The sequence below is a fragment of the Diceros bicornis genome, chromosome 39 (genome assembly GCF_020826845.1).
Source record: "Diceros bicornis minor isolate mBicDic1 chromosome 39, mDicBic1.mat.cur, whole genome shotgun sequence".
Taxonomy (NCBI): domain Eukaryota; kingdom Metazoa; phylum Chordata; class Mammalia; order Perissodactyla; family Rhinocerotidae; genus Diceros; species Diceros bicornis.
In genome coordinates, this window is record NC_080778.1 from 1,597,912 (window position 1) to 1,619,913 (window position 22,002).

General features: G+C 45.1%; 1 protein-coding gene across 6 annotated transcripts in view; it reads right to left on the reverse strand.

Moving 5' to 3' along the window:
- Positions 1-564: 564 nt before the first annotated feature.
- The window catches only part of FAM120B (family with sequence similarity 120 member B), a 91,531-nt gene continuing 70,093 nt past the window's right edge, over positions 565-22,002 (reverse strand). For 5 of the 6 annotated variants that reach the window (XM_058533952.1, XM_058533951.1, XM_058533955.1 and 2 more), the window contains 3 exons: positions 17,866-17,958; positions 8,078-8,129; positions 565-2,617 (listed from right to left, as the gene is read on the reverse strand). In XM_058533952.1, the coding sequence (XP_058389935.1) occupies positions 2,593-2,617; positions 8,078-8,129; positions 17,866-17,958 (170 nt within the window). In that variant the 3' untranslated portion in view covers positions 565-2,592. Of the gene's footprint in view, positions 2,786-8,077; positions 8,130-17,865; positions 17,959-22,002 lie in introns of all 6 variants that reach the window. The other variant, XM_058533953.1, reaches the window with a different exon arrangement.

Below are 22,002 nucleotides of genomic sequence, written 5' to 3' on the forward strand. Positions count from 1 at the left end.
CCAGGGTGCCCCTCTACCCAGGGGCACGCTTCCCAAGGGCAGTGTTGAAGGTCCCTCTTTCCGCTGAGGAATGGTAGTTCAGTGGTCTGACAACATCACGCTCAGCACGGCCACGAGCCTCTTCCCGAAGTGGACAGTTCACGCTGGTGAGGAATCCTGGCTCAGGCAAAGAGCGAGGACAACACTGAAGACCCAGCTCTTTCTGTGACATGGAAATAAATGAGCATAAACCACACACTGCGTGTCGTCAGCTGACATCTCCACACTACATGATGAAAGATGGACCCACCACACACAAGCATACGCTCTTTTCTCCTTTCGTGTAATTCTTTTTCTTTTTTGTGACAGTCAGGAACTGCTAGCGCCCACTTACTTATTTTTCTTCCTAAGTTGTGGCAGGAGCCTGAAAAAGTTTGAAATTCTAAACAAAAAGTTCAAAAGATGGAAAAAAAATGAACATATCCAATCCCTTGGGTGCTGACACCTGAAGGAAAAAACCTGATTTATTAAATCCAAGTAATCGGTACTTTAAAAATTTGTACTTTATCCGAGATATAAAAACTGTCACTGGGTACCTTGCTTTCTTTTCTCTATCTTCAATTTACAAAGAAAAAAAAAAAAACAACACATGAAGTCACTCTTGTTGCAATAATTCAGACAGCACAGATAAGGCAGAGGCCCCTCTTGGCATCTAGTCTCCTCAGAAGATGCTGGACGCATGGGTCAGCATCAAAGTGGGGGAGTGCTGGGCACCACCACTGGCTCTGGCCACACTAGACGTTCTGTTAGCTCAATGCAGGGGTGGACAGCCTGGGACGCCCATCACGGTACTGAGGGGCAAGAGGGACAGGACAGATCCAATTGCACCACTGCCTCCTAGAGACGGGCCCAGGGCCAGCACCCGGGCAGGGTCCTCCCCAGCCTCCTTGTCCTGGCACCACCCTCACGCCTGGCTGCCCTCAAGGCCTCTGCTCTCTGCCTGTGGCGCCGTGGCCACGGCCTCTGTCCCTTCTGTGGGCGCTGGCACTGCAGCTCCCTAGAAGAGGGTTCCAACTGGCCATTGTCTCGTACAAAGCCTTCATCCTGAGCACAGCCCACGGCAGCCGGCCTCTCAGGCCACTGGCCAGCCCCCCGGGGAGTTGCTGGGGATTGTGGTAATACGCTATTTGTTTTATAATTTTGTTTTCATTGCATTTGTATGATGTCTTGGATTGAAAGTTGTATTCAGAAAGTTCTAAGCATAAGCAATCTAATGCATGTTTGCACATACTTAATTAACACTAGAATAATAATAACAAATCAACACAGGAATCACCACTTTTTTTCCTTTCAAGGGTGTCACATATGACTTACATCTGAGAAATCCTTACTGAAGAAACCCACTGACTTGAAGATGATGACACCAGGGCCACAAAGTAGAAGGTGGCCAGGCAGAGTCGGGCCAGGACCGTCGGGACCTGTGTCGCTGGAGCCCACAGGTAAGCTCACAGACTTCATCTGTCACCTAAGAGGCCTGGGTCAGATCCCCAAGGTCTTTTCAGCTCCAGAACTTTAATGATAGGTTCAGAAGAAAAACAGAAGCAAGTAGGTCAGTCACGTGTTCTCATTAGTAATAGCAGACTAATCATTTATATTTAGTAATAAGCCACAAACGTGTATTACAGATCATCGTCACAACACAAAAGGAAAGCTGACAAACCTACTCAGACCCTCTGACAGCTGCGGTGCTGTCTTGGTGTGATGGCCCCCCACAGCAAGTGTGGGGAGGGCCTCACGGCCTCTCCTGGAGGAGCCACCAGGCCGCGCTCCGGCACTACTTCTTGGTTCTTGCACGTGTTTCCTTTAAATAAGGATGGTCTGGCTTACTTCCTAGGAGCAAAATGGTAACCACAAACAAGTGATTTTCACTCACCAATGGAAAACCCCTGAAGTCCTGATAAAGTGGCATTTTTAACAAATTTAAAAAAGGAATCAAAACTTAAGAGCTATAACATGAGAAACCCTAATGATGTGCACGATCAGTAAACTCTTACAAGGATCCTTGACGTCAGAGGCCTGGGCCAACCACTGAGAAAATAACTTGCTGTGAAATCGTATTTCTAACTCAAGTTTGATGAATTCAAAGATAGTGGTTAGAAGACACTTGGTGTCAGTCAGGCTACGCAGGCATGCAGGTTTCTCTCCAAGTTCGTTAAACAAAGCAGGAGGAGCTGTAACAATGCACCCACCTCTTCACCTCTCTCTGGAGAGAGATGTTCAAGGCTCTGCCGTGCGGCTACTTCACAGAGCAGGTGACAGAGAAGCCCCTGCCTAACACAGGAGGACTTCTGTACAAGTTACTGAGCTGTTTCTTTATTCTTTTCGTAATACATTCCCCATGAATATCCATACATTTACAAACATTCAAATTAAAAATGATCCTTGTATTTAGCCTGAAGCCATGCGATGCTTCTGGACGACAGCAGGCTGCTTTTTCACGAGCATCTTCAGTTCTGCCTCATTTCCTTGGTTTCTGGTAGTGTTGTCATTTCTCTAACTGCTGCATGTACACGGTGGAACGGAGTTTAACACACCCACCACATCCAGCTGACATCATCCAACACATCTGTACCGAGGGCTGTAATGTGGAAATACAGTGTGTTTTACCATACGTCTTGATTGCAGACAAGCAAGATATACTGAATTTATGTTCAATGTCCAAGGTTTATTTAAGACAATTCTTTCTCCAGCTGTGAAGGGTTCTGTCCCATTCCAGCACTGCAGCAGCAGGCATCAGTTGGACCACCTAGAACACAAGTGATCATGAGTCTCCCTGCCAACCACCTCCTCTGAGCCAGCCCATGAGAGGAGAGAACCAGTGCCTCCTGCTCCTCCTGCTGAGAAGTTCCTTAGCAGGAGGGACTAGGGTGTTGGGAATGGATTGCCAAAATGAGGGGGGATCTGTTGCAGCAGCTCCTTTTCTGAGGGAAGCAGGCAAACTCGAGGGGTGTGTGTGTGTTTGTGTGTGTGCAGCAGCCGACTCTGGATCTGGAAGAGAAGACTATAAGATCTGTCAGGCGCAAGTTTTACTTAATATATACTGCCCAATTCTAGAATGAGTTGAGGGATCTCCCCTGCCCTTCAGGGTGCTCGCTTATCAAATGGGGCATTGTGGCCATCACTACTGATCTCCTAATTGCTAAAACCAAAGGTCACATTTTCAGCCATGGTTACCAGACCTGATGTCACCTACCAAGTGCTTGTTATGTGCTGACACACGGTGGCCCTCAGTGCTTGGCATCATCTATATTTTGTGGATCATTCCTAACTCAATGACACTGGACGTTCCTGATCTCTCTCCTTCTGAAATGTGCCCCCCATGACTAGGACATGGAATTACCCGCCTTCTCCTGACCCTCGAGGGCTCTGCTTAGACTCTCCCTTTCCCATGGGTCTGCAGGTGCTGGCACCCCACAGATTTGCTGAGTGACACTAGTCCCTGCCCCTCTAGTGTATGTTCCTGACTCCTCTGACAACAGAAACTCCCACTGCTGTGGATGCAACAGAGCACGGGCTCACTGTGTGTGTGTTTGCATGGTGCAAAATGCTGCATGTGTATATGTACACTCTCTCATTCAGTCTCATCCTCACTGAGAAAGCGACGAGTGGAGAGTCAAGTGCGCTGCCCCAGGCCGCATGTGTGGCATGCGGCTGAGCAGAAACTGAACCATGGTTTTCCTTCCGGCTCCAAAGTCAACCACTGCCATATGGCACCTCATCACAGTATACCCAGTTCCTGCTTTTCTATTCTCCCTTATATTTCCCACCCACGTTCACATCAAAAACCAAGGTCCATTCCAAGGCACTTCTCTGCTGCCTCCCCTCACCCCCAGTACTAGATGGCCACTTGGGGCTTCTTCAGATTTTCTTAAATATCATCCCCTTTGTGTCTCCAGGAAGAGAGCAGAGGACTCTGCTCTAAGGAGACTGACCAACCTGAGGTAAGAGAGTGAAGGATTCCAGTGTCAGGACTTCCCCCAGGACCACAGCTGAGATGCCTGGCCTGGCCTGGAAGCACAGGCTTCCAATCACCTTTTAGTGCCTGACTCTTCAACACGAGCAGGCATTGAAGAATTATCAGCCATTTTAGAAAAAAATCTAAAATAAAAACAAAGACCCAAACAAACAAATACACAGAAAAAGAAACTTGGAAGAATAGTCTAGGAAAGAAGAAAAATAAAAATAAAACAAAACTACTGGTGTAATTAATTTTCTCATTGCAAGAGAACATGCTGCAATCATGAAATGAAGAGTATGCTATAAAAAAGAAACATTCTGAGCTATCAGAATTTAAAAACAGCAAAATTAAAAAATTAACAGAAAGGATGAAAGATAAAGTTGAGGAAATTTCCCACAAAGTAGAGCAAAAAGACATCAAGACATTAGGAGAGAAAATACAAGACAATGACAGGACAAGAACATGGTGTCTAACCTCTGAGATAAATACAGAGAGCAGAAAATGCAAGGAAGAAATCACCAAAGAAACGATTTGAAAGTTTTCCATATCTGAAAGATATGAATCAGCTCTGTGTCACGTCACTAGGCAGACAGCGCACTGGAGATGGGCAGGCCACGGGTGTGGGCTGGCCAGGCACCGTTGAGTATGATGCTTGCTGTGGACTTGTCACATGTGGTCTTTGTTATGTGGAGGTACATTCCTTCTATACCCACTTTGTTGCGAGTTTTTATCATGAAAGGATGTCAAATTTGTAAATATACAAAAAAAATTAACATAACTGAAGGGAGAAATAGATAGCAATACAATAATAGTAGGGGACTTCAATATCCCACTGACAACAATGGGTAGATCACCCAGACAGAAAATCAATAAAGAAACATTGAATTGAACTATACTTTAGATCTGATGGACCTAACAGACATATGCAGAACATTCCATCCAACAGCAGCAGAACACACATTCTTCTCAAGCGTACACAGAATCTTCTCCAGGATAGATCATATGTTAGGCCACAAAACAAGTCTTAAAAATTTAATAAGACTGAAATTATATCAAGTATATTTTCTGATCACAATGGTATGAAACTAGAAGTCAATAAGAGGAGAAAAATTGGGAAATTCACAAATCTGCCAAAATTAAACAACAAACTCGTGAACAACCAATGGGTCAAGGAAGAAATCAAAAAGGAAATCAAAAAGTATCTTGAGACAAATAAAAATGGAAGTACAACATACAAAACCTATGGGATGCAGCAAAAGCAGTGCGCCAAGAGGGAAGTTTATAGCAATAAATGCCTATATAAAAAAAAGAAAGAGCTCAAATAAACAACCTAATTTTACACCTCAAGGAACTAGAAAAAAAACACACGAAGGCCAAAGATAGCAGAGGAAGAAAATAATAAAGATTAGAGCAGAAATAAATGAAATAGAGATAAGAAAAAACAATAAAAAAGATCAATGAAATTAAGTTGGTTTTTTGAAAAGATAAACAAAATTGACAAACCTTTAGCTAGACTAACCAAGAGAAAAAGAGAAATGACTCAAATAAATAAAATTAGCAACAAAAGAGGAGACATTACAAATGATACCACAGAAAGAAATACAAAGGATCTTAAGAGACTACTGTGAACAACTATATATATGCCAACAACTAGGTAACCTAAAAGTGGATATATTCCTAGAAACATACAACTTACGAAGACTGCATTATGAAGACACAGAAAATCTGAACAGACCAATCAATGAGAAAGGAGATGGAATTGGTAATCAAAAATCTCCCAACAAACAAAAGTCCAGGACCAGACAGTTTCACTGGTGAATTCTACCAAACATTTAAAGAAGAATTAACTCTCTCCAAACCTTCCAAAAAACTCTCAAACTCTTCCAAAAAACTGAAGGGGAAGGAAGACTTCTAAACCCATCCTACGAGGCCAGCATCACCTTGATACCAAAACCAGACAAGGACGCTAAAAGAAAAGAAAATTACAGGCCAATATCCCTGATGAACATGGGTACAAAAATCCTCAACAAAATACTAGCAAACCGAATTCAACAGTGCATTAAAAGGATCATACACCACAATCAGCAGTATCTATCCCTTGGATGCAAGGATGGTTCAACATATGCAGATCAAGCAACATGACACACCACATTAACAGAATGAAGGATAAAAATTATAGGATCATCTCAATAGATGCAGAGAAAGCACCTGACAAAATTCAACATCCATTTTCTTCACAAAGATCCCAATATATTAGATGGTGAAATGTCTTCCAGATAATCAAAGATTATAAAATTATAATTTATAATTTTATTTGAGTACTAAATATATTGTTTTATTTTCATTTTTAAATTGATACATGAAAATTTCATCAGAAGACTTGACCAGAGATAATTTATATAACAACATCAAGACTACAAAAAAATTCACTATATTGGTTTTTCAAACATAATAAAGATTATACCAACTCAATGGTTTACTTAAGCTTGCCAACTGAAAACAAATATTTTATTGACAAGTTATAAATTAGATATTATGAAGGGGGAAAACAATTTTCATGGAGGTCTACTCTTTTAGTCTAAGGGATAAGAAATTTATTTCAAAGTTACACAAATAAGCAGCAAAGAAATAAAACTTCTAGAAGTAGCAATGGTCTCAAATTAGCAGAAATGAAAGGAACAGAATGTTAATATTTAGAGAGGAAACACTCATAAGTGAAATGAAAAAAAATCTGTTTCCAAAGCTGGGACATAAGGTTGTTGGCCCTACAAGATTTGCATGAAAAGTGATTAGATATGCAAATGTCCTTAAGAAGGAACTGCAGGAAGTGGTGAGGACATTTCAAACGTAAGAAATACAGACGTATTAAAATATCTGGAGACTGTATTCTTTTTCTGGTAAATACTAGATGGGATTTTAAGGCAAGACAAAGCCTGGAGCTATGCATACTTGAGCTGTTAGTCAGGGTCATTCATCAAGTGCAAATATACAAACTGCACAGTGGACACGTTTAGGGCATATTTTATTTTTAAAGACAGCCACAACTGGAAGAACATATCTTGTGGCAAACACGAGTGAGCATTTCTGGGAGTGCCAGAATCTCGAGAGTCACGGAGTGTGGCTGGAAGGGAAACTGGTACTCACACCAGCTCTCCAGGCTCAGGGGAGATGGCTGCTGATGAAGGGCCTATCTTCTATCCCCTCACCTAGATTTCTTTCCCTATCAAGAGCCCCAGAGGTTGAGCTCAGTACAATTTTGGGCTTAAAGTTTCAATTCTTGGATTATCTAAAAATTCTTACATGAAAAGGATTACTCTGAACATGAATTAATTTAAAATGTTTTTGAAAAACAAGAGCCCTTTAGTGCTCACAGATGAAGAGCAATAAAGGTATCACTTGTTAGCAACATCATAAATTAGGCTTCCTGACACTCAACTATTGCCTCCTCCCCATACATCCTCCTGTCTGATGGCTGGTGTCGTCTGCCAAGAACCCAGGCCTGTCTTCATATGCACTGCTGTAAAAACCTCTGAAACTCCTCACAATCTAGGGCTAAGTTTAAAAAAAGCAGGATTTAGTAAGATTCTGACTCATAAGAAAAAATCAACCCCACTTCATATACAGAGAAGACGAGACTGGAAAGATGTTAACAATGATTGTTGGGGGCGATGGAATCAGGCACAACCTCTGAAAATAGGCCAACAAAAGCGTTCTTATATGACACGAGGGAGAAGTCACTATAAACAATTTTTCCTTTTTATGTAAGGTCAGGTCTAGAGCCCACAGGCCATCTCTTTACAGACAGGACTGGGCAGTGATGTTCTGATTATTTTACTCCGAAGGAGGGTGCTACCAAGGGTTTTTAGTCCAGACTTCACATCTTTATTTCTCCCCACTTTTTCTGTAGGAAGCAAACTAATCTTGAAACCAAGTTAACTTAGCTCCATGCCAGTAGGATTTAATATCTGAATTCTTTTCAAGTTTGGCACTTGATATGAAAGATTTGTGTTATAAAGACAGATGTTTTACTTCCATCTTTGATAAAACTGAGTTATTCTGAGATGGAAGTGATAAACTTACCCTGAAGATGACGAATGTCTTCTCCACTGGTCAGGCTCATGTTGTCTACTTCCTGCACCAAATAGATATGAAAACCAAAACTGAGAATTAAATTTCTCTAAAATTCAAACAGAAAAAACACACACGTCTAAGTATGTATAGAACAGTGTGCTGAGTTGTATTTGGAGGACAGAGCTTTATTTTCTTTTCTATTGTGGCCACCTGTCATTAAAATTTTGTTCCATAATTATTCCATTAAAGTAGGAAGCAATTAATTAAGAGGTAGGACTGTTAGTAGAAGGAAGCAGTGTCAACACTGCTCCACTTAACTCCAGTTCCAACCATCTGCATTATATCTAGACGGTTACTGTTGCCAACAATGTTTGGAAATGCGACTTCATATGCAGATGGCACACGGGGGACATTTTGCCAAGTAGGGAAAAAAGTAACGTGTGGCTCTTTCTACAGCTGAGCCCAGAGCTTTCCTTTCCCAGCCCACGGTACAGCTGGCACTTTCTGCTGTCCGCTAGACAGGGAATGTTGGGAAGAGAACAGAGCAATCCTACAAGTGAAAAAGGTCACCTATCACATTTAAAAAAATAACACTTTTCCGTCAAAATTTTCCATGCTTCTGCTTGACTGATGATGCTGTAGGCAGTCTGTCGCTCACACCTCTCCCAGAAGTGTGAGGCTCAGGGGCTCTGGCAGAGGCTGGGGGTCACAGCAACAGCCAGAATGAGGTTTCCAAGCCCCAACCTTGTTATCACAGATGACCAGAGGCAGTTTTACAACAGCATGGGCCTCCTGCAGAATCACCACAGAGAAGTGAAAATGTGAAGAAATCACAGGCAAATTTGTAGCTGCTGACCGTGGAATTTAACACATCATCTCTCATAGCAAGGAAGAGGTTAAAATGTTCTCACCTCAGCTGCCATCCAGCATTTTAAAAGTTCCAAAAGCTTTGATGCTCACCACCTCCTGAGGCGAGGTTCACATCTCTGCTGGTCCAGGGTCCCTGGTTCACACAACCCAGGGAGAGAGGCCCAGCAGCTCTACAATTCTGACACCAACGTCTCCCTGCCTGGCCCAAAAAGAGGGGCTCACTTCTCAGGCCAGGGTTGCCCCTGGGAAACTTCCCAACTCTTTGGCAGTAACCGAATCCTCTCATTCTGAGGCATTTTTAGTTTTTCACTAACACAAAGAATTTTGCCTGTTAACTTTCTACTTAGACTACTTTAATATCTCTAAAACATACTAACATAGGAGCTTGAAGGTAGACACAACCCAGCAAAAAACGTGCTGGCCAAGGAAAAATGACACAATTCAGTCATGAAGGTGGATGGAAAAAGTGGATACCTGACCTGAAAAAATGTTTCAGTCCTAATAAAAGATTTTATGTGTGTGTGTGTGTGTGTGTGTGTGTGTGTGTGTGTGTGTACACAACATATATTTTATATAGAAACAGGTGAAATTAGAAAACATATTTGCACTGCCAAGACTATCTTTGTGAATACATCTCCATGTAAGGAAAAATGCAATGAAACATACTGTCCTTGCTTATATACTGTCTTGCAGGAGCCCTCTAATTTCCTCCACCCCCATTCCTAAATTCTGAAATCTGATACAACTCAGCATAGACACCTCAATTTTGCCTTAACCTGAGGTCTCCTAGAGGTAAGGTTTCAGCCCCAAAATTCCTTTGACCTTTGCATCACTATTATGGTCCTACTCCAGTAGAGAAGGGATTTCCTTGAAAGATCTACTTACCAAATGAGGGTAGAGCTTTTAAGCAGTTTTCATGATCTAGCTGTTGAGGCTATTATGGTTTTTTTGCTTCTAAGTGACCAGAACCTAAGAGGTAAAACATGCTTTTCTAGGCCTGGCACCCAGTCTGACAAACATTCCTAAGGGTTCCAAATATTTCCTGAAATTCAAGGGGGTCGTGTGGGTAATGAGAAGGGGAGGCCCTGTACCTGGAGGGAGAGAGCGTTTCTGTGTGGAGTTCACAACAGGCAGACCTGAGAGTCGTTCTCAGACTGTGTGCATCCCGGAGTCACGGGAGAGACCCGTTTCCCACAAGTTATTTGATAAGGATGCAAGAAAAACAGACGTCTCACTGCTCTCTTTGCTGCACATTCACTTAATGGACAGGATCAGCTATCCTGGACCTATACTGTTAGTGCTGCTGACAAGGGACACCACAAGCCCCGAGTGCCTGCCCTTCTGTGGCACTGGCTGTCCACAGGTGTTTCTGCAACAGCCAGTTGTCACTGCCTCTGTCTGGGTCACATGAACTACAAATTAATTTTGGTTGTTTGGCATTTTATCTAGATCTGTGAATGGAGTTCTAAAACTACGTATGCCAGAAATGAGATGTGTACTAACATAGTTACAGATGTACGCACTGAATTTAAAAGAAAAATGCTGGGGACATTACCGAAAGCTTGCCATAATGTCCTGCCTGTGGTGAGCCAGGCCTCCATCAAGTCCACCATGGCCCCGTGGACCAGCTCAGATCACTCAACATCTAACAGACATGTAGGCAGTCTGTGTTCATCCATCCTTCATTCACTGAGTCACTGATTTGGTGAGTCCACGAGTATTTACCTGGTTCCTACAATATGCACTTGATGTTTGGCAGCGGGATCTAGACTGAGCATAAACAGGGAATAGAAAAGTGGGGGTGTATGACAGGGACAGGCAGGCCCAGAACTCAAGAACCAAGTCCTAGAGAAAGAGAGGTCACCTGTACTGTAGGGAGGAGAAGGGGTCACCCCACAGCACAGGGAGGAGAGGGGATCACTCCAGAGCACAGGGAGGAGAGGGGGTCACCCCACAGTGCAGGGAGGAGAGGGGGTCACCCCACAGCGCAGGGAGGAGAGGAGGTCACCCCAGAGCGCAGGGAGGAGTGGGGGTCACCCGTAGTGCAGGGAGGAGAGGGGGTCACCCCACAGCGCAGGGAGGAGTGGGGGTCACCCGTAGCGCAGGGAGAAGAGGGGGTCACCCCATAGCACAGGGAGGAAAGGGGGTCACCCCACAGCACAGGGAGAAGAGGGGGTCACCCCACAGCGCAGGGAGGAGAGGGGGTCACCCCACAGCACAGGGAGAAGAGGGGGTCACCCCACAGCGCAGGGAGGAGAGGGGGTCACCCCACAGCGCAGGGAGGAGAGGGGCTCACCCCACGGCACAGGGAGGTGAGGGGGTCACCCAGTAGTGCAGGGAGGAGAGAGCACCCAGGTAGGAAGATGAGCATGCTCAGGGGGCCTCTACTCTGCTCACTGCTATGCTTGAGACTGAGCTGGATGGAAGGACTCAGGAAATCAGAAGGAGGTTCACCAAACACGCAGTGAGCTTGCTGGCACTACAGCTGTTGTTGAGTCTTCACTACAGAGTTCGGATTTTTTCCACAACTAGCATGTACAATATTGTTACAAGCACAAAGCAGTCAGAAAATATGTGGGCCAGCTAAAAAGTGTTTCTTGTTCCCACAGCAGCTCAGACCCATCTCATCAGCCCAAGTTGTTGGCAAAGCCTAGCCTTGGGCTCCTGCGGTGACACCCCCATCCCTCCCCCTCTGCCTCAGATCCAGTCACTTTGTAGAACCACTCCTTCTGGGCACTTGACACCCTGCCAGACCAAACAAGGAGCCCCAGCTCCTCCAGCCCCCTCCCCGTCTTGGCCAGCCCTGTCCTCAGAGCCTCTTGCACACCAGAGTCACCAGCTGCTTACCTACCCTCGGTCCAGACCCAGTGGGACACCACTGCCACCAGACTCTCACTAGGCTCAATGTCCAGTTCTCCTCATCCTGCTGCATCTGACTTGCTCACCCTCAAACTTGTATCCATCCCACTGCTTTCTTTTCACCTACCCCAATTATCAAGAGCATACGACCTGAAGATCTCTCAGCCTGACTTCAACCTGCTACAAGGACGACTCACACACACGCAGGACAGGTGAAAACAGGCGGCCTACGCTTCTGCAAGGCCAGCAGTGACTCGACTCCGACAGGACCATGTTTGTGACCCAAGGGATCTGTTGTAGTGTCACACAGGATCTCGAGAGTAAGACTTCTCCTCCCTGGCCAGGCAACTAGGGCTGAGGATGAATATTTACTCTTCTGCCCTAAGAAAAGTAACTCTATTTTTTAAATTTGCATGAGGAGAAATTTCCAGACATAAATATTCTCTGCCAACAGAATATGAAGAAACTTAACTCTGTTCACTATAGAGCCAAGGAAAATAGGTTCTCCTTCTCCAATTTAAAGGTGTTCCTATAATCTTTGCCATCACATGAAAGTAAAGAATAAGCTTTCATGACATTTCTTCCTTGGCACTGGCCTGCACGTAGAGAAAACTTTCACCAGGTTGACGGCGACGCACTGGGGAGGAACTGGTGTTGAAGTGGACGGCTCCTCGTGGGGTAGGTAAATGAGGGCCGAAATTACTCAGGCCAACCTACATACCAGGCTGTAGTCTGTTTGCTTGCTTTTTTAATTTTATTTTTAAAAAACAGCCTTACCAAGGGGTAACTGACATTGTTTGCTTTTTAATAGGAAAAACTCTAAGAAAACAGCTAACTTTTAAATGTTAGGAGAAACACGAGAATTAATGCCAGGAAAGTAACACTGAAAATGCTCTGGAACAAGATTTAGGAAAAGACAATGAGAAGCTCCACTCAACACTAAGGACATGAATACTTCCTCTCCCATCCTCACAATGGCCCCGCGGCACAGCCGGGCACCCATGTCGGAAATCGGTGGACAGGTCTGGAGACTCCGCCATTTGCTAAGGTCCTTGGTAAGTGGTGGATCCAGGATTTGAGACAGCGTCTGCCTGTCAGAACCCACTGTAGCAGACTACCTCTGGAAAAAAATGAAATAAGTAAAGAAAGACCAGAATGCTTACTATTCTAAGAGGCTTCAAATTCAAGGACCAAACAGGTCCAGCTCCACCTGGCTTGGGGCAAGATTAGGCATGTTCTTGACAGTATGTCCATAAATGACAATCTCCCTCTTCTACTCTTGAGGGAGTAGAAGAGTAGTTACTCTTCCACCATGAAAAAGAATCCAAGAACCACAGACTCAGAGCCAGGACACCGAGGGCTCCCCAGACCAGACGCCTGATGACGAGGCTGAGCAGCAAATATAAGGGAGTTCAGGGGACACAGCCCATCGGTGGATGGCCTGGAAGCACAAATGCATGCGTGTGGGCCATTTGCTCCACTACAGGCACGTGTGAGAACCACATGCCACAGTCTACCAGTGGAACTCGTGGCCTCTCTCCCACCCCTCCGCCCAGGCTTAACCTGGAGCCCTCACCTCTCTGACTTTGTTGTTTTTTTTTTTTTTAAGATTTTATTTATTCATTTTCTTCCCCCCAAAGCCCCAGTAGATAGTTGTATGTCATAGGTTCACATCCTTCTAGTTGCTGTACGTGGGACTCGGCCTCGTGTTGGACGGAGAAGTGGTGCCTTGGGGCATGCCCGGGATCCGAACCCGGGCCGCCGGCATCAGAGCGCGCGCACTTAACCGCCAAGCCACGGAGCCGGCCCTCTCTGACTTTGTTTTATCTTGTCTTTCCCAACTTCCCAAGACACAGTGGGCAGGAAAGGGGACAAGCCCGAACCAAAGAGGGTGAACAGAGGTCCCCGTTTCCTACCACACCAGGCCATGTGCAGGACACTGTCGGCAGGAAACTGGCTGAGAGAGGTGCTTGCTAGGGGCAGCCTTTCTCATCTGCTTGGGGGAAGCACAGAGAGGATCCTGGAAGGGAAGGACTAATGCACGGCCCACTGTGTCAGGCTGCCTGAAACACACCACCAGATCTTCCCTCATCCTCACCTTGCTTTCCTGGGTTGGGTGGGTGCATGTTGATCCTTACCTGGAGGGGCCAGGGCCTTGAGTGCCTGACACCTAAATTTTAATGGTGGCCAGGTATCCAGGGTCCTGCTGCTGAAACATACCTAGGATGAGATATCTGGAAGGATGGGGCTGGGACCCTCGCTTCACTCCAAGCCTATCACACATTTGTACTTCAAGCATGGTATTGGCACCTAAATTCAAACTGTGTTAGTATTACAAAATATGTTTCATCATAGCTTTACATTCAATGTCTGTAGGCTTTGAGCACTTTCGGTGACAGTCTGTGACTAAGGGAACATCTATCCAGAATGTGACTTCTCATCCCCTCTCCTGATACCACCCTGGTCAAGCCACCACGCAGTGTCTCCTTTGGAGCACATTCCAGAATTGTTACAGAGCCCTGAGGCCCTAGGAGGTCTGCTCCTCCTGCTGCCTGTGTGACCTCACTTCCTACTGCCTTCCCTCACAGGCTGCTTCCAGCCACACAGGTCTCAGGCTGCCCCTGCATTAGTGTCATTCCTTCAGCAGGACGTTCCCCCAGGTGCTGGATGGCTGCTCCCTCCTCTCATCAGGCCTTTGCTTAAAGAGCCCCTTGTCAGAGGGATCTTCTCAGACCCTCATTTAAAACAGCAGAGAAAGAGCAAGAGAGAGGGAGGAAGCGGCTCCAGGACAGGGCATTTTGAATACATGTCTACTCAGGCAAGGAAAACAAAAGGAAAAATAAATGGGGGACTATATCAGATTAAAAAGCTTCTGCATGGCAAAGGAAATCATCAACAAACGAAAAGGCAACCCACCAACTAGGAGAAAATATTTGCAAATCATATACCCCACAAGGGGTTAATTTCTAAAATACATAAAGAACTCATACAACTCAAACACAAAAAAATGTATAACCTGATCAAAAAATGGGCAGAGGATATGAACATTTTTCCAAAGAAGATAAACACATAGCCAACAGGCACATGAAAAGATGTTCAATTCCACTAATTATTAGAGAAATGTAAATCAAAACTACAATGAGATATCACCTCAGGCCCATCAGAATGGCTATAATTAACAAGACAAGAAATAACAAGTGTTGGAGAGGATATGGAGAAAAGGGAACCCTCCTACACTGCGGGTGGGAATGCAACCTGGTGCAGCCACTATGGAAAACAGTATGGAGATTTCTCAAAAAATTAAAAATAGAAATACTCAAGCCAGCCCTAAGGGCCTAGCGGTTAAAGTTCAGCACGCTCCACTTTGGCAGCCCAGGTTTGTTTCTCAGGCGTGGAACCATACCACTCATCTGTTAGTAGCCATGCTGTAGTGGTAGCTCACATAGAACTAGAAGGACTTACAACTAGAATATACAACTATGTACTGGGGCTTTGGGGAGGGGGAAAAAAAAGAGAGAGGAAGGTTGGCAACAGATGTTAGGGTGAATTTTCTCCAGCAAAAAAAAAAAAAAAAAAAAAGGAAGAAAGAAAACACAACCTACAGCTTCAAAAAAAATAAAGAAATACCAAATGATCCAGCTATCCCACTACTGGGTATTTATCTAAAGAACATGAAATCAACAATTTAAAGAGATTTATGCATCCCTATGTTCATCGCAGCATTATTCACAACAGCCAAGATGGAAGCAACCCAAGTGCCCATTAATGGATGAATGGATAAAGAAGATGTGGTATATACATGCAATGGAATACTACTCAGCCATAAAAAAGACAAAATTGTGCCATTTGCCACAACATGGATAGACCCTGAGGGTATTATAAATGAGCAAAATAAGCCAGACAATAAAAGACAAATATGGTATCATTTCACTCATATGTGGAAGATAAACAAACACATAGATATGGATAACAGATTCATGGTTACCAGAGGGGAAGCGGGTGGGGGGAGGTTGAAAGAGGTAAAGGGGCACATATGTATGGTGATGGATGGAAACTAGACTATTGGTGGTGAACACGATGCAGTCTATATAGGAACTGAACTATAATAATTTACAACTGAAATTTACACAGTTACAAGCCAATATGACCTCAATAAAATAAAAAATTTAAAAAAATGATACTATACCATATGAACTGTTCCAGACCATAAAAATAAAAATTTAAAGCTCCTCAAAAAAAAAAAAAAAAATGCAGAGAGGGAGGGAGAGAGTGTGTGGGAGAGAAAGTGTAGGCTCCCCCTTCTCAGGACTATGTGCGTTTGTGTAGATTCTTCCTTCTCTCAGAAATACCTTCACCCTGGTTCACTTGAGGAAGGCCTGTTATTCTTAAAGAGTTAGAAATTCTGCCCTCTTCCCAAGCAGCCCCAAGCAACCTCACTGCCCCAATACAGATGGACAGGTCTGACGGACGAGAGCCGAGCAGGCACTTGTGTCCACGGCTGTGGGACCCCAGCACACCACTGAGCCCCCAGGGCAGGCATGGCGTTTGCTACATACAGGATCCTTAGGGCCACATAGTGACTGTTGGGCCCGCAGTCAATGTAGCACTTGAAAAGAAGGGGAGAACAAAGTCTGTCGAATGTCACACTTTTGAACACTCACTCACCGCAGTGGTAGCGATTCTACAGCACTGGGTGTCATCATCCAGCTCTAGCCCTCCTATCATTTTCTGGGCTCCCTGTTTGCAGCTTAGTCCAATAGACAGCAGTACCTTCTAAATTAAAAGCAATCTCAAATATACTTGAAATAATGGAAAGAAGATATTTGCCCTCATCTCAGTCACACAGCACTAGCATAAATATTCAGATGGTTTAGTCGGCAATGAAGTGGAAGTAATCCTTAAGCTTATACTGGACTAGAGATCCCAAGAGGGTGGAATGTTACTAAATGTGTTCAACAGACCACCTGCTGGCTTCAGATGACAGCGGGTGGCAGGATTTGGCAAAGACTGCAGGTTAAGCTGGCTCAAAGGAACATCTAAAGCGATTGTAAATCCAAATTTATGGAGCTTTTCTCTCTCCCCCAGGGATGGGCATTTCAAAAATATTCATCATAAACTTTGGTCTACAACTGAACCACACAGTGGACTCCGAACATTTGCTGAATGTGCAGATTCTACCGAGAAAGGAAGGAAAGAATGCGGTCCTCCACCAGGCGACGCACCAGGCTGAGCTGGAGCACACACAGCCTCAACTCAGATGCCCACCCAGCAACGTCACCAGTGACGGCAGACAATGGCTGCTCGCAGAGAGGCAAACCCAGAAACACTGATTCGGTTAATGACCAAGACTTGCTGTGCTTTAGGCAATAATTTGAGCAATGTGTGAAATCTCCATACATTTTATAGGTTGCAAAAGTTAAAAAAAATAAAGTTAAAGGTGTGTTTGCATTTGAAAGGATAAAATTATAAATCTTACGTAATTTAAAACTTTACACAGTTTTGGCTCTCAAAACTGTAAGGAATTTGAGTTTAAATACTGATATGAAGTTTTCTATGTATCTAAAGCTACACTAAATTCTGCTCTGTGCATTAAAACCAGATATCTGTATTACATACATAAGAAGTAAAAGGTTGGTTTTATTTCTTAGATCACACTGTAAGGCTCTTACATATATAAGCCAAGTCACGGGAAATATCAAAATGCTACTCTTGGTAGAATGCTTTTCGTGTTATGTTTTTATTGGAAGGATGTATGTGCATGTAACATTTACAAGTGACTTCCTTTGAGTAAATTATAAAAACTGAGTCTTGAACAGATGAATGAATTGATAGAAAATAAAGTGGCAACGAGCAGAGACAGCCTGGCATTGAGCATGGAAATTATTTGCCTCTAGTTCACTAAGAATGGAATTAGATATATGAGTACGTTTATCCGTTTATTTACTTGTAAATATACAACCTATTTCCAAAACAGATAGAAGGCATCTTCAGCACAGTGCAGTGCTATAAGAACACCACATAAGCAGCTCTGCTGCAGGTGCCCCGGCCCGCGGCTGCCGGCGTCTTACCTGGTCCCTGGTCTCTGCAGTGCTGTCCTTGGCCAGACCGGCTGCGCCCAGAACTCGTCCTGTGGGAGCCCGATCCCTCTCTTCCCCACCTCCCTGTGGGGACACGTAATCAGCACATTAGCAAGCTACCAGAAGCCTAACCCCAAATGACATGTTATGTTTAAGCAAGGTGGCACCAGCTTGGCAGTTTTCAAACTTCTGACGTCCTTAAATTGCAGGGAAAGCCCAAGAAAAATGCAGATTTAGGGGCCGCAGTGCCAGAGGTGGCTGGGTGGTGGGAGCTGGAGCTCTGCATTTAGGCATTTCCCCAGGACAACCTGTGTTGGTGATGAGAGGAGTGGACTCAAAGACACTGGTCCAGAGCAAGGGCTTTCTGCTAGATTCCCTTCAAAGCAGGGCCCTCAGTAGGGACTCTGATGGATTCTGCCTCCCTGGGGCAGTGGGGCCAGACGCAGCTCTGCCTGACAGCCAGAGGCCCAGGCCCCATCCCACTGGCCACCAGCAGTGCTTCCTCACCAAAGCCGCCACCACCAGCATTCAGGGCTCTGGGCGAGCAACGCTCCTGGGACTTCATGAGCCAGACCAAGGTGTTCTCTCCTCCCACTTCTCCACAAACCTAATTCACAAAATTTCTTACTTTAAAATTTCCTCTCCTAAATTCCTAAACTCTGACACCTTCTACCATTTATCTCTACTGGAATTTAACACTAGAAGATCTAAGCACATATGTAAATGTGATTTTTTTTGATATCTTGCTATTTCATGGTGCTCCACAAAGAAAGAAAGCCAAGGCTGCCCCATGCTATGCCACAGGCTCGAGCCAGCACTCTAAAGACACAGGAAAATTTCCACTAGCTGGTCCGCCCGTGTGACCCCTGCTCTGGACGTGCATACTCTTGCCCGGCTGTGGACAGGGAGGCTGTCTGCAGTGCAAAGGGGCTAAGTATTCCAGGGAGGAGGAGACAGCAAAGCCCGCTGTGTGCAAGCTGCAGCGCCACCTGACTGACGTGTGCAGGCATGTGACTGCCCCGGCTACTCCGACACCGTCCCCAGGACTGACCACTGCTTGGCAGCCATCTTCCTTGGGTGCCTAGGCAAGGCCTCCACTTCCTTATCTTCACTTTCCTACACTGGTGGCAGAGATGCTTTTCTAAAAGCATCCTTCTGATCACGTCACTTCAAAATCCATCAAAAGCTCCCCACTTTGCTGTGGACACCACAGCCACGACTCATCAGCCTCCCTCCCGTGGTCTAGTCCCTACTCACCTTCCCAGCCTTTCTCCTGTTCCTGTTTGATTTACCCAATCTCACTACCGACAATCTTTCAGAAACCAGACTTTTCTGCTGTCGCCTCAGCACCTTTCTTCTGCAATATCCCTTTATCCACTACAACCCCAAATTTCATGAGGCCCTCAAGCCCTTGCTTGGGTGCCACTTCCTGCATTACCATTTCCGTGACCCAGCCAGATGACAGCGGCCCTTTCCTCTGTGGGTCCTGTGTGGGGTGCAGGCCAAGCTCCTATTGTACTGGGACAGTAAACACATCTGCACTCATCTTTCAGCTTTGCTGCTGGACCAGAACCAAGATGCATGATGCTACCTGGTTCATCCCCAGCACTGAGAGCCCAAGTAGGGGAACTTGGAGCTCAGGGATAGAGGTAAAGAAGCAATCTCTCGGGGCCATAGCACCTGTGCCCGGCACCCTGAGCAGTTCAGATCACTCGTTCTAAGCAGGTGTGGTTCACAGCAGTCAGCTGGGGGCCAGGTGTAAACACAAGGGGAGTGGGTGGCTGCCCACAGCCTCACTGTACAGCCTGCGTGGCCAGGAGAGGTCGAGTTCTGGAGACCTGCCGTGTCTTCACAGCCCTTCCGAGCACGGAGACGTGGGCACAGAGACTACAGAACTCTGGGCTGGGGGTCAAGAGGCTCGGGGACTCCAGTCCAACTTCTGCCATCAAGAACCTGCTCAATGTCGGGCAAGTCACATGGGCCTTGGTTTTCCTCCTGCAAACCGAGGGGGGTGAACCATAGAACCACAAGTTGTATTTGTTAAGAAAACGACTGCGAGGACAAAGAAAGGAACCACTTCTAAATCACGTAAATTGACTCATGATCATAGCTCTTGAAATAGTTTTCCTCGTTAACTTAGAATAATATGACAGGGTCACCAAATTTTGCTCATCTGTATGCACCTTCATTAGAAAGCAGTCAAATACAGTTTCCTGAAAGGATGAGAAGTATCTGCATCGCAGCATTAAACCAAAATGCATGGCATGCGTGAAACCACAGGCCACCTTCAGGGCTCCGGATGAACTGGTCACATACACAGTCCTCTTAAGCCTGAGCACCTGCCCTCTGAAATGCAGAGAGAGGTTTAGGCATTCAGATCCCGGCACTACCGCTAGCTTAAAAGAGCCCGCTTTCTGCCATCTGCACATTCCTGCCACCCCGTCACTGCTCTCCCCCAATCCCACTGGCGATGGGAATCCTGCAGCACTGTGCTGCAGGGCAGGCTGCTGCCAACCAGTTCAGGGAACAGGCAAAGTTGAGAGAATGTTGCACATTTATTTTGCAAGGAATAAACTTTTGCTTTGGGGTCTCCAGTTCTGCCTGTCTACATCTGGTCGGAGAAAGTTAAACGATGGAGACAAGGATAGGGCAGGAGGGATTCTGTTCCTCCTGGGAAATGGAAGAAAGAGCCGTTCTCATGCCTGGAAGTCCCTTTACTTGCCCCAGATGAGCTCCTTCAGTCGACCCACACATGGCTCCTGGTAGGAGCTGGACATGTCCCAACGTGATCTACTGACCTTGAGACATAAAGCCTCTCAGAACGAAATCTGCAAGGCTGACGCCAAGCAGACCTCCTGAAGATAGTCTGGTGAGTAGGAATCTGGGGTGGGTTCTCTTATTCCATCGAGAAAAAAATGGGGTTGCTACTGTTAACAGGTAGAGATCCTAACCCGATGAGGACATGATATAATAGTTAAAATAAGCTCAGTAAAAAAATAAGCTAATAAATAAGATGTCCAACTTCACTGATAAACAAGGAAACATCCAATCAGCGAGATACACTTTTTTTTTTGTGAGGAAGATTAGCCCTGAGCTAACACCTGATGCCAATCTTCCTCTTTTTTTTTTTTTTTTTTTTGCTGAGGAAGATTGGCCCTGGGCTAACATCTGTGCCCATCTTCCTGTACCTTATATGGGACTCCGCCACAGCATGGCTTGACAAGCGATGCGACGGTCCACACCTGGGATCCGAACCCTGGGCCGCTGCGGCAGAGCACGCACACTTAACCACTATGCCACTGGGCCGGCCCCAAGATACACTTTTTCATCTATCAAATCAGTGAAGAAAACAAACTTTTCAATGCTGTCAAGGGTGCCACGAAACAGAAACTCTTAGTCATGGCTGGTGAAGGGATGAAGTGATAAAACGTTTTCAGGAAACAAGTTGGTAGCATTTATCTAAGACTCAATTACATTTTGATCTATAATTCTGTAAACTACGGCATACAGAAGCATTATGTATAATGAGGAAAAATGGAAGCACCCTCAGAGCTCCAAGGGACCGTGAAGCAAACAAGGCACATGTCATGGGGGTCTGTAGTCAATCTCGAGGAGGAGCCTTATCATCCTGACTATGCTGTAAGTTAAGTGTTAAGTGGAAAAGCAGGACACAGAATTGCAGAGTACAATCACAGTCAGATAAAACCACAGAAAAACACTGCAAAGATACCTTATCCATCAGCATGTGTTACCTTTAGGTGACAGAATTAAAAGTTACTTATATTTCCTTTTTAATTATTTCCTTTATATTCTAAATTTTTCTAATATACTTTTATTATGAGAAAAAAAATAAACCCAAACTTTTATCAAATAAACAGACATTACCCAAGCAGCGTCTGTACTTCAGGGAATCCTGGAAAGGAGGTTATGCACCCAGAGAAGAGTTCTTAACTATGCACTTAACAAATGAACCCTCTGAAAATTTTTTTTCCTAATGGGACCAGAATTTAAACCACTGGATAGCACCCTATCATTTTAACTTTGTTTTCTTTTCCAATTTCAACAGTCTCTTCTTGGCATTCTTTACTGATAAGCCACACAAGGCAGTTAGGGTCTAGCCTGGTGGAA